Raw genomic sequence first — 12712 nt, 5'->3', positions numbered from 1 at the left:
TTTGCATCAAAAACTAGTTTCTCAATGAAGACAAGGACACTTAAAAGAAATTACACAATACATTTTGAGGATGAAGCCCAGCCCAATAAGCTATTCTCCTAGCGTTCGTGGGCCTGTGTATGAATTAGGCCCATGGATGGGCCCATGAGAGCCTCACGTAGCACATCATATGATAGATGGTTATAAGAAGAAAGAGAGATCAAAAGTAAGCTTTGTGCTTAACCACATTTTTATTTTATATTATTAAACTAATTATTTATGTAGGAATGATAATTTCAATGGCACATATATATATATATATATATAAATAATATAAAAGAATTTAGGATCTTAATTAGTGTCCATAATTTGAAAGGAATTGTCAATACATGCCAATTGACTTTTAGGGTTTATCTCCATCCAAAGGCATTGCGTGGAAAAAGAAAGCAATGAATGGATAAGCATCCAAGCAAAAGGCTAAAAATCTTAATCAAAAGCCAACCCCACTTGACCTTATAGCATGTTGTCGCACTATCCATTGCCTCCCACATGGATGGGTTTCTGGCAATTTTTCCATGGAATATTAGGCGCCCATCTAATAAGACCTTAACCTATCAACATCACCTCTAAAATTCTCTCTCTCTCTCTCTCTCTCTATATATATATATATATATTTGCTAAAATAAGTTTCTCGTGCTCTTTTAATTAAAGTTGCTATTACAATAACATGGCATGGTATGGTATGGTATTTCAAAGAGTCTAGAATGTCAAACAAGTTTATCTAAAGTTTTGTGGTGAGTGAATTTTTTAGACTAGTAGTTTGATATTTTTCGAAACACTACCCATCCAATAAGTCATCTAAAGCGAAAGAAATTTTTTTGCTAAGATAGTATTTGTTAACATTGAAAAAAGTGAGATATATTAAGTATTCTCAAGTGAATGTATTTGTTAAATTTATCTGAAAATAAATCACTTGACTTCTTATTTTAAATTTTTTAGATTAATTTATCTCTTTATCTTTCGTTCGAATTAATTATTTTAGATTTTACAGATAAATTATCTTAATACAATTTTATTTCATTAATTTTAACAAATGCTACCTAAATCAATAAACACGTAATGGTAAGCTATTTCCTTTAAGCTACATAAAACTTTATATCTTTGATTTTTTTTTCTTTTATTAAAATTGACTATTATTGAAAAAACAGAATTATTATGTTTTAAATAAATCAGTGTCGTTTGAATGCGTCAGTGCTGCTTGGTTGGTTTAACCTTTATTTCTTCCTCCCACGTTGTTTCTAATCCGAGAATGAAACCCGACAAACAGAGGCCACTCTGGCTGCTCCCATTTGTTTATTCTGCGGTTGCGACAGATGGAGACGCAACATTGCATGACTAATGACTTTTTCTTCAATTATTGAACGTCGGATTGTGCATTGCCTTCTGAATCGTTAAAGTGCAAATGGGCAAACGAAATGACAGATAATGGAGCAATTTAAAATGGATATTTTTATAGTGTGATGGCAAAATTAATTAATTAATTAGCTCCTTGAAAAATCATTAATTTGAGATCAACCATATCTTTGTTCGGAGATTAAAGGATGATGGATTTGCTGTCTTAATAACTCACCTATTCTCTACTCTCTAATTCTTCTCTAGTGATTAAAATGATAACTGCACCGTCATTGTAATTCTATATATCTGGGTATAGAATTACGATGATTATACTGCCAAGACTTTGTAATTTTGCATTCAAAAGCTAATCTTGGTTGATTTGATTAAACCGATAGGTCTTTTTATGATTAGATCTTAATAATTAAAACAATCAAATTCTAATTAAAAAAATAAATAAACTGTTTAGGACGCGGTTTTCGCTTTCATAATTCTTTCCAACTAAAAACATGATTTTTTTTTTCTAATCTAATTTTTCTCTCTCTCTCTCCATCGTAATCATCACCAAGAATGGTGATTAATTGGGTGTCCAGAACAAAATTAAGGATCCAAAGTTGACTTCTGAATCGGAAGCCCCCTTTATGTTCTTTTCACCCCGTCCTTTTATTATTTTTCCCCTACAATTTTATTTGGGGGGGGGGGGGGGGGGGGGGGGGGGGGGGGCCGGAGACATTATACAGTGTTTGTGGATTGAATATTAGTGGGGTAAATCACATCAAACATCACTAAATTTTAGTATATTTTTTATTTTAATTATTAAATTTTAATTCTTTTCAATGTGATCACAGAATTTTTAAAAATTTTACAATGCGATCACATATAAGATTTTTCAGCCATTTTATAATCAGAGTGAATGACGTGATGCTGATGTGGTAAATAATAAAAATATTATGTAATAATATTTTAATATAATATTATTATATGTTGACATTATGATTAGTTGTCATTGCATAATAATTTTTATTATTTACCACATTAGCCAGAAAATTTTATATGTGACCACATTACAAAACTTTTTAAACTTCTATGATCACATTAAAAAGAATTAAAGTTTAGTGATCAAAATGAAAAACACACTAAAGTTTAGTGATCTTTGGTGTGATTTACCCAATATTAGTGTTTTGAATAATATAAATAAAGGTGTGACATATAATATATATATAAATATTATATAACTATAATGTAGAAAAATTCTCAAATATAAATACAGTATTGATATTGTACAAATACACATTTTATGGATAACACCGCAATTTTACTTGTGTTGACACTTTCGGTGCCGTCCAAAGTCCAATTGCTTCCACACACTCAGTTTTTCTGTTTTCTATTTCTGCTTCTGGAACCTCTGCAGGCACGTGCCACGACCCTTTGCCCAATCGCGGAACCTTTTGTTTCACAGAGCTGACGATTCTGTCTCTCTCTCTCTCTATTTCTCTCTCTTTCATTAATTGGCCTGGTCAAATGTTAAAAACTGAAAATTCATACCTCAACGCTCTGGATCTGGAAGTAGAATGGACATTGATATTTGGCCCGGGAAAGCAGTGGTGCAGAGTTGCAGCCTTTATAATCGCTATTTCCTGCCCACAAATTCTGTAATTCCTTTTGGCAATGGCAGAAAAGGCACAGCCACAAGGAACATCCGTGGTTCCGGAAGAAAGGAGTATCTATCTGGCTCTATTAAATTTGACGCTCTCCCTCGTATAATGTGTAGCCAGAGGGAAAAAAAGAAAGACTAGTTTTTTAAATAAAAAGGAAATCACAAATCAAAATCGACAAAAAAACTGATGTAATGAGAGAGAGGATAACTCATTAAAGTAGCTGATCTGATTATACTAGCCAATACCTAACAAGTGATACAGAGTTAGAGATCAAATGTGGCGCTGAACAAACAAGTCATCATCTTCGAACTCATGTAATGGCTATGATTGCTCGTGAATATCAATCGGATGCTAGTTAGTTAGTATTCAGATCATCTTAGGCTCGAGCCTCAGGCTTGTCATATTATATATGCAACACGGATTGTACTATGTACAAATTTGTAGTGTATATATCTACCGCGATTCTGCCGCGTCTTTTGAGCTAACTGCTTGATTAGTTTGAATCGAGAAGTTCGCTACCAGCACTGGTCCGTCTCCCAATTCCGGCGAGTATAGCCGGAAAATCTGGATACTGGAGTCGCCGGAGAAGCAGATATTACGGAATACGCACCGACAGGGCGGTAGCGCAGGAAAAGCTTGCGGTCGTAATCGGCGCGTTTCTCGGGATCGGAGAGCGTGGAGTAGGCCGCGTGAATCTTCATGAACTCGTCGGCCGAAGATCCCTTCCGGTCGATGGCGGCCGCGTCGGGGTGAAAAATCCTCGCCAGTTTCCGGTACGCAGCCTTGATCTCGTGGCCCGAGGCGCCCATTGGAATACGGAGAACCTCGTAGAGCGACGCACACGAGCACGCCGGCTTTGGAGGACACAAGCAGCTGGACCTCGTTCTCTCAGCCGAGGCACAAGGCTGGAGGGCGAGGACTCGTAGTTGTCGGAATCTGACGGAGGACGGCGATGTAGAAGGACGTTTGCCGGAGATTCGGAGCTGAGGGGAGGATGATCGAAGAACTGGAGAGGAGGTGGTGGAGACCATGGCACGGTGCGAGACTCTGCCGTTACTACGGGTACGTTGGGGGAGAATGGCGCACATATATAAAGACCTAGGGTTGGGATTTAATGATGGTTAAGAAAGAGGACTACTGGGATGGGATGGGATTAGCCTATCCTTGGGATGGTGGAGCCGAGTCAGCAAAGATATGCTATTCTAATAATTACATGCCGCAATTATGAGGTGGCGACCGTTCACTGGCTGCTGTCCTCAGCCTTCGGCAGTAACTATCAGTATCCGCAAGATCAAGATCAAGATCAGATCATCCCCCTACGCAAAATATCCGGTACTTGCATGGACCAGTTGCCCAAGTGGTACACCCCAACTGAGATTTTTCTTTTTTTTTTTAAGATAATTGTGAAATAAGTCTGCGAGCATTAGCACTATTGGCTTGTTTGATATTTTATTTATTTATTATTAAATTATATTATTTTATAATCTGAAATGATAATTCTATTTTGATTGATAATGAAAATTTCAAAATGCAATTGAATTTACTTTAATATAATAATAATGCCATAACACTTATGCAATAAAACTATTACCTCAGAGAGATAGAGAGAGAGAGTACGAAATATATGATAAAATATTATTAACTACTATAAAAACACTAGGTGCGTTCTATTAAAATATGCTCAACAATAACTATCTAAGTAAGTGTAGAAACTCCTTGCCTGATGACTTCTCACCAAGAGGAAGGAATTGGCTTCGGGTGTTCGTCTAGCCAGGCCAGTTCATTCCTCCCAGAGTCCTTTCTTTCCTCTCAAAGTAATCCTTCTTGAAGTCACTCCTGAAGCCAATTCCTTCCTCTCAGTGAGCACTTTCACCAAGAGTCAGGCCTCTTCATTGGAGGTCCTTTTTTCTTCAGAGGCATACCACGCCTCCCAAAGCCAGGCCAACATTGATCACTCATTCCCACTACTACAAATCTCAATTGTTATATTTTTTATATCTCATTTTTTTTAATTTATATCTTAATTAATAAACACTACCCAAGACAACAAATGTACGACACGAATTGACCCAAGGGTTTGCCTAGAGTAGATCCACTTTTAATCTACAAGGCCCCCCTTTAATCTTTTGAGTTTGAATGAAACGAGAATTTTAAACAATGGTAGGGTCGATGCAGATGCTCCATGATCACCTATTGAGGGATTATTCACATGAGTCTTAAATAATCATTGGTTACAGCATATTAACCTGATTCCGCAAAATCTAATCTAATATAATTCAATCTAATGTTATGAGCGGGACATGGTTGGTTCCGCTAAGGTGGGTTCTTTTACCAAGAAAACAACAAATACCATTTATATAGACGCACATGTATAAGTTCTGGACGCACAACATTATAACATTTTTGGTGCGGGACAGTTAGGTGGATGGTCCTACTTGACAAATTATCCAACCAATATCACAAATTGAGTCATCTTCATCCATTTTGTCCAATTCGGCTGACTTTCAATCAAGCTGCTGGGAAGAAACATAATTCCTAGCCACGTGCTTTACAAACTGGTTAATTAGTTGCCCATTACATTTTCCAAGGAAAATCAAAGGGGAGAAAAACTGATACCAAGGCAGAGATTTAGACTCACAGGAAGGCTGGAAATGAATAGCTTGCCATCTTCAAAACCAGCACCGCACCGGCCAGAAGAGCGAGCGAACTGTTCTCATCTTTTGCCTTTGGGTTTGGAAGCAGCCCACTTGAAATAACCGCAGTTCGATTCAGGATTAGATGCAGGGCCCTGTAAAAATACAAGGAAAGATGCAAGGCGCTGATTAGCCTGTAGCCGGGCGTATCATCCAAATATGCAAAGGAATGCTCCCGGTGAAAATATCTTATCTAGATCTACGGCATGAAATGGCGCCGTCAGGTGAGGCTCTTACAACAAGAACAAACTACGAGTTAACAAAGGTCTAAATTTCTGGGAAAGAACAAGAAACTGCACATTTGACCTTGAAAGCAACTTCTAAACAAAGTATTATCTTTATGTATTAGTAAGACCACCAAAAAATTAAGATCGACCAAACATGGACAGATCAACTGATCTGAATTAAGTGGCATCACCGGTAAATGTAAATCAATAATTTGTTCAAGGAAATGGAACTAGCGGCAAGAGGAGTTATACTGTCAAAGGCCTCAGAATAACTTATTACTTAAATGTCTTGACTACTGACCGATGATATGCAACACACTCAAAGCTTCACTAAGAGCTTCAAGCAACCCTAGAGCATGATCTTTCACTTTGGAACTGCTGACATTAAATTCTGTTATAAGTGAAGCATCAAACGATGCCGTTTTATGCAAAGGACTTGGAGGGTCACCATCGGCAACCTTGGGTTGCCTATGGCGCCTGATGGAAGGCCACGTGACAACCATCCGTGCGTTCTAGATGGCGCCTAATTATTCCTTCCATGCTAAGAAATATCGTGCTGCACGATTTAATCCCAGCCTTCCATCTTGCTTTTGCGAAGCTCTATCCCAGCCGTCCAATGCTGCTATTTATCATGCCATCGGGATCTGGAGCGTTAGATTAATTCACCCGCCAGCGACAAAGAAGAAGAGGTAAGGCCAAGGATCAGAGAGAAAAAGAGAAAGGAAGGTGAGTGGTTCGGGAGTCTTCGTTTGAGGTAATCTTGTGGCTTCCCTCATTTATGATCTGTAAGCTCTATACATGATTCTGTATGTATTTTTCTGGTTTGATAGTTGTGCCCTAATCTATAATAGTGATTCTTGGGCGATTTTGGTTATCAAATTAGTATTGTACAGAGCGTCTTTGTGTGAGCTTTCTTTGAGGGAGTAATCTCTATTTCTCGTATAGTGCAGTGAGCTCTTCTTATCAGAACTCAACGTAGACGTAGCCCTTTTGGATAAACCACGATAAATCTCTCGTGTCATTTACTTTCCATCATTTTATGTTTGTATTTGTTGTTTGTGTTTTTCATTATCGATTTCGTCTCTGTTGTTGGGTCTAAAGGCTTACAATGGTATCAGTGTGTGTGTGCGCGCGAACACGATTCTGTTGTTTGTGCAACAAATTCACTATGGGAACAGTAGTTTGGAAAGGAGCTAATGAAATTGGATTTAAAATACCTCAGCACGAGCACAGACATAAAATCTGCGTCCAGAATTAGGGCCTGCTTTCTTCACAACCCGAGACACACAGGGTTCATGATGGCCCTTGCACAGGGGTATGCTGCTCTGCATGAGTTGTTGAATCCTTTGCCACTCTACTAAAGCATCATTACTCTTCTCCATCTCAGAAGTGCAACTAGCATTTAGGTGACTCTCATCCTGGGTGGATGTACAATCGTTCAATTGGGACTGCTCTGGATTAACCATGAAGTTTTCATCCAATGAATGATCAGATTCAGAGATATTTGCCTGCTCGGGTGAAATACCAGTGACAGACTTGTCCCCACCATTGAGATCTCTTGGACTTCTCTGGAAAAAAGATTTTAGTGAGAGCTGTGACCATTGATTTTGCCTTGCTTTTTTCCTAATTCCTCTGTTGGGAACTGAATTAAAAGGATCACTTCTTGACAATGTCATATTCGCACGAGTAGAATCATTAGAGGAACCTCCAGGGTGCTCATTTTTTGTTCTTTGATTGGCACCTTCCTGTTCTATGTTCAGAGAAAAGTTTCCTTCTGAGAATAAGCTTGACACATTTGGGTCTTGAGATGATTTCTCCACACTCTCACTGCAACTCTCCACTTTGACATCATCCTCTGGAAAAGAACTTGAGACTTCATACATCTTATCTCTCTCTGCAACTTGTCTTTTCAACAACACTGACACTGCAAAAGACAATTTCCTTAGTCAAATTATAGATGTGTATGATGTTATCCCAAAAAAAAACAAAAAAGGAAAACAATGTTGAAGACAGCATCCAATATATAAGAGCCAAAGCAAGACAATCAATGCAAACAGTGCTTGAAAATTCTTCAGACATTATTGAATAATCATGACATGATATGAGACACTGGCATTTACCAACTTTGTTCGCTCAGCTGAATTGATCAGAAAACAGGTGAATTCATCATACATTATCTTGACTACTGACTTTAAGATAAAAAATTTCACCTGTAACTATGCCTCATGTAAAGTTTTGAAGTTGGAATATATCAATATCATTCATGAGGATAAAAGTTGACATAACTGTAAAAAGAAAAGGGTAATTTGTCTCCATTAAAGGCAAAAACAGAGGGTAACTTGTTCCAATTACAAAGATCAGAACACCTTTATATTCACTGAACCATCTACCATCAAGATCAGTTGATAGGGACCTCTAACCAGTCGTAAAACTAACAAGGAAAATGTATCTATATATTCAAATGGAACACTTGCTGCCACCAATATAACAATGTGCAAATGCATGTTGTTGCAAGATCCAAACGAAAACATTTCCAACATTGAAATATTTTATGTATACTGGAAAATAAAGATGCTATGTACAAATATATTATTTACGAAGGATAAGTTAGCTTTTCGCACCGATAGTTTGCTGGAGCCCACGAACCTCTGGAGCATATCTAGCAGATAAAGAGGGAGTACTATGCTGCAAAACATCTGGGATTTCCACCAAACTCATATAAACAGGAACATGATCAGAACCTTCTAATTTGATGCTTCTCCCTCCCTTCCAACTGTATAGAGAAGAAGCAAAATTACAATCTCTCCTTCAGCATGAAGAAGTGGAAATGTACTTTGTGAATGCATAACTGTTGTGCTAGATGTAAATCTATGCAAAGTAGAATCCCTTGTAATACTTCAGGTAAGTTTGTAATGGACTAACTATTCCCCGAACAAATATGGAACATGTTCAATAAGTTGCTCCATAGGATTTATATAAGAGGTCTCCTCTTCCAAGAATCACACCAATCTGACCCTGTTGGCTGCCACAACACCACCACCCCCCACAAAAATAAATAAATAAATAATACACACACACACAAAAGAAATGATGACAATGAGAAAAACAATTAGGTACAGAATATTTGAGTATAGAGTGGACATATGGCCCCATATGCTTGGGCTTCCATATCTTTGGTTTGAACATGTAAAACAAAAACATAATAGTTATTTCCTTAACATGGTAAAAAGTGTATACATCTAAAATTCCAGCAGCTGAAGCTCCACTTCCATGGATGTGCATGTACCAAAACATGCTGCATCTGTACCAATAGAACTTAAGTAGACCTATGTGAGCTTAATGCCTCACAAATCAAAACTCCCGATGCTTCATTCCCCAAGTATATCAGTGACAACACTTTCTTCAAAATATAACATTATAAGCACAAATCATGCAGCATTAGCGAGCCAAAAATGAATAATGAAACAAGGGAGTTGAGTTGGACCTTGGCAAGACAAACATGCATTAGTGCCAGTGTACGGCTAAGGGTAAAAACTTCATCAAGTTAAACTTAGGATAAATGGAGATGGGCCAAATGTTGGGTCCTTGGTACACGATGCGACTTGAAAGAAATAAAACATTAAATCTTCATATTATATAAGTGATATTGGGGTTAAACTGAAATTAAAAGGGATGCATGAAGAAAGGATATATCTTCATGTCTATCCATGACCATATCTATCTTCTCTTTTCATAACAATAACAACAGCAACAACAACAACAATTTCAAGTCTTAATCCCACCTAGAATTATTTTGTTGTTAGCTACCTAGGTGCAGCCTTCCTTCTTTATCCCAGCATGGGACCAGCTGGAAAAAAACACCTTCCACAGTGTTAACTGTTAAAGGAATTACTCAACCTTATAAGTGAAAAGTTACTCTCTTCTATGGCATCTTAACTTCCTCTTCTTCTTCCTCCATCTGCACATAGGCAATTTTTTTGATGCCAGATGATGACATCAAAAGTTGGGTAGCTTTTTGTTGTTGTTGGGGGGGGGGCGGTGTTGTTTGATTAACAAATTCTGATCACCGTCACAGAGTTGCAACCATTACCGGGGTGAATTTCCAGGCCTCAACCGCTTGAACTGCATCATTATGTCACAGTCTTCCACATGGCAAGTCACAAAATTATGACCTTGCTGACTATCATCTTCATGTAAACAAGATCCAGCAATAAGGATATGGTCTATCCTAGACCCATAATTGAACACTTCCGCCCCTGTGTTTTGTGGCCAGTGGGTGTATGCTTCTCTCCTGTAGAATCAACAATACATAAGAACAAGGGGAAGATGGTAAATCTAAAAGAAAACTTTGACTAAACAATTTCTCCGCAAGAAGAATCACCAAGTTGTTCAATAATGTCATGGAAAAAAAATTAAAAAAAATAAATGGACAGGAATCTACAAAATAACAATGCATATTACCAATATTAACATTTTGGAATTCTGTTTGAAAAAGTTGCAATAAATTCATTGACAGCTATAGAACTCATGATCTTTCGTCATTTAATGAATAACTGATCAACTATGGTGCAAACCTCTCGGGATGTTTTGCTCTAAAAACATCAAAGAAATCACCACCATTTTCCACTAGCATAGATCTAAACCATCTCCTGAACCTACAAGGATATATCAATATATTAAACTTCTACTTGATCTTGGCAGGTAAAACTACATAGGGATCAGGGGCAGGTGCACTAAGAAATGCCAGTTCACACATAAGAATACATGCATATTAAATAATCAATGGTCAGAAATTAGTCAGCAGCGCACATGTTCTTGTCAAAATCAGGTCTTGGATTACAGCTATCGATAGCAGCAGGAGCAATGTTCAGATCACCTACAACGACTATCCGCCTTCCTTGATTCAGGAGAAACTCCCATCTTTTCTACAACAAAATTATTAATATCAAACTGACAATATTAAGATCATAGCTTGGCCAAAAGTACGTGATTCTACCAAAACTTACGTAACTAGTTTTCAGAGTTCCTCATTCAAAAAACATTTCCACCAAGGACAAGCAGTCCTTGCAGGCACCATCAGACAATATTTTCTAAGGATTTTTTTTATAACTATTCGGACAATTTAGATAATTCAAACAGAAACAATAATTAGACATTGTCGGTTATGCACAAACAATTCACAATATTGCTTTCCAGATTGCACTGAAACTATCCAATCAGAGATGAGATACCTGTAGGATTCTAAAAAAGGTGAACTTAAACTGGATTCTCTCTGTATCATCACTTTGTGCTCGAGGGCCATAAATATTGAAAAGCACTGTCAACCTCCGAATGTTAGTCTGATTGCAAAATAATATGCAAATTTAGAAGACAAGAAAGTTGGAAACAACTTCAGACTGCCCTCTGAATGAATCCATGAAATGGGAAGACATGGTAGAAAAAAGTATTAATACATGCTGCTTAACACTAATGAAACCTGATTCAGGGTAAACTGTTCTACCCTGGAACACCATTACATGTTTTGATGTTTCTCCACTTCTGTTTTCATGATTGATAGCATGCCAAACTCACCAAAATGGCAGTGGTCTGTTACAACACATCGTCCTTCAAAGTCAACCTTGAGAAGCTCCTCCTTTGTGAATTCCTCAAGGCCCTTTGCTCTTCCAAGCTCTTTATCTTCTCTACTTCTTGACCCATTGCCTTCCAGAACCCCAGTAAAACCTTCCTCGGTTGCAAGGGGCAAAGCCACTTCAGTGCTTGAAAATGCCGACTTTACACGACAAAATGTTGCAACACCTGCACAATGAAATTTATCATTCTTCTGTATGAAAACCAGAAATGGTGCGTGGTTCCTTGTGTTAAGAAACACCATGCTAACTAATCCAACAGCCAAATAATTATCTTCTTGCATTTAAATGAAACCCAATAAGCAGCACCGTAACCTATTGGCCCAATGGCGTGGGGTAATCGCTGAGAGGCTCCTTTTAAAGGGTTCAGTGCTTCAATTTTCCGTGCATGAGATTAAGTACAAATACACTTATCATTTGGCCAGGGAAAGCAAATGTAGCATTGAAAACAAATAAAGCTAATGGGTCTATTAGATAGCGTAGTCGAGGCATTAAAACAAACACTTCACCGGAGTAACTGACGCGTCCTTTGTCCGACGTGCGCGTGCAGGAAAAGAAGCATTCATAGCCCTCGGTGATGACCAAATCCGCCGTTAGGTCTTGTCGTGACAACTTCGTCTCCTGTACATAGCACAACAAAACAAAAAACGAAATTTGATAGAAATTTAAAGTCAGAAACAACATAGAAACATACAATTGAGAAAGAACACACCGAGAAAGAGATGCCAGATAAACCTGAAAACAGATGATATCGGCATCGAGAGAATCCAGTAATTTGCGGAGGGAACCGAACTGCGAGACCCGAGGCCTCAGCCCGTTAACGTTGTAAGTTACTATCTTCATTCTTCATTAATCAGCTCGTATAACACGGCTGCTATGCGATTGCCAGTTACGGGTCTTCTCCGAGCTGTCTTCGGACGCTTATGTACCCAAGATTCAACCTTCCTGCCGCCGGAGATTGTTCGTTTCTCCGATCGACCAGCGAACCATAAAAAAAGGCAAGAGACCAAGGCCGCGCCGTCCCATCGCCGAGGACTTTCACGGGGCTCGCGACAAGAAACGACGCCGTTGGGCGCCCAAGGGTTCACATAGTGGAATTAAACGGTATCGTATCGGAACTATTTTCTTATCATTTG

General features: G+C 38.2%; 2 protein-coding genes across 2 annotated transcripts; both read right to left on the bottom strand.

The window, feature by feature from the left end:
• Positions 1 to 2594: 2594 nt before the first annotated feature.
• On the bottom strand, positions 2595 to 4119 carry LOC127804946 (chaperone protein dnaJ 11, chloroplastic-like). The gene is made up of 2 exons (XM_052342064.1): positions 3275 to 4119; positions 2595 to 3163 (listed from the first exon to the last, which is right to left on the bottom strand). The coding sequence occupies exon 1, from the start codon at positions 4115 to 4117 to the stop codon at positions 3545 to 3547; it is 573 nt and encodes a 190-aa protein (XP_052198024.1). The 5' UTR covers positions 4118 to 4119; the 3' UTR covers positions 2595 to 3163; positions 3275 to 3544.
• Positions 4120 to 5073: 954 nt separating this feature from the next.
• LOC127804943 (DNA-(apurinic or apyrimidinic site) endonuclease 2) lies at positions 5074 to 12648 on the bottom strand. Its single transcript, XM_052342059.1, has 10 exons — positions 12312 to 12648; positions 12086 to 12197; positions 11521 to 11745; positions 11181 to 11266; positions 10759 to 10874; positions 10524 to 10604; positions 10040 to 10240; positions 8571 to 8722; positions 7167 to 7873; positions 5074 to 5817 (listed from the first exon to the last, which is right to left on the bottom strand). The coding sequence occupies exons 1-10, from the start codon at positions 12417 to 12419 to the stop codon at positions 5743 to 5745; spliced, it is 1863 nt and encodes a 620-aa protein (XP_052198019.1). The 5' UTR covers positions 12420 to 12648; the 3' UTR covers positions 5074 to 5742.
• Positions 12649 to 12712: the final 64 nt, after the last annotated feature.

Source organism: Diospyros lotus, chromosome 6 (assembly GCF_014633365.1).
Source record: "Diospyros lotus cultivar Yz01 chromosome 6, ASM1463336v1, whole genome shotgun sequence".
NCBI lineage: Eukaryota > Viridiplantae > Streptophyta > Magnoliopsida > Ericales > Ebenaceae > Diospyros > Diospyros lotus.
This window is presented reverse-complemented; position numbering and strand designations above follow the sequence as displayed.

Bases quoted from the DNA above. Each gene is read 5' to 3' on its own strand.
- LOC127804946 (XM_052342064.1), bottom strand. From the start codon at position 4,117: ATGTGCGCCATTCTCCCCCAACGTACCCGTAGTAACGGCAGAGTCTCG.
- LOC127804943 (XM_052342059.1), bottom strand. From the start codon at position 12,419: ATGAAGATAGTAACTTACAACGTTAACGGGCTGAGGCCTCGGGTCTCG. The intron at 11,746-12,085 runs GTGAAGTGTTTG...TTCATTGTGCAG, and splicing joins AGGACGCGTCAGTTACTCCG to GTGTTGCAACATTTTGTCGT. The intron at 8,723-10,039 runs GTAATGGTTGCA...TTCTCTATACAG, and splicing joins AGGCCTGGAAATTCACCCCG to TTGGAAGGGAGGGAGAAGCA.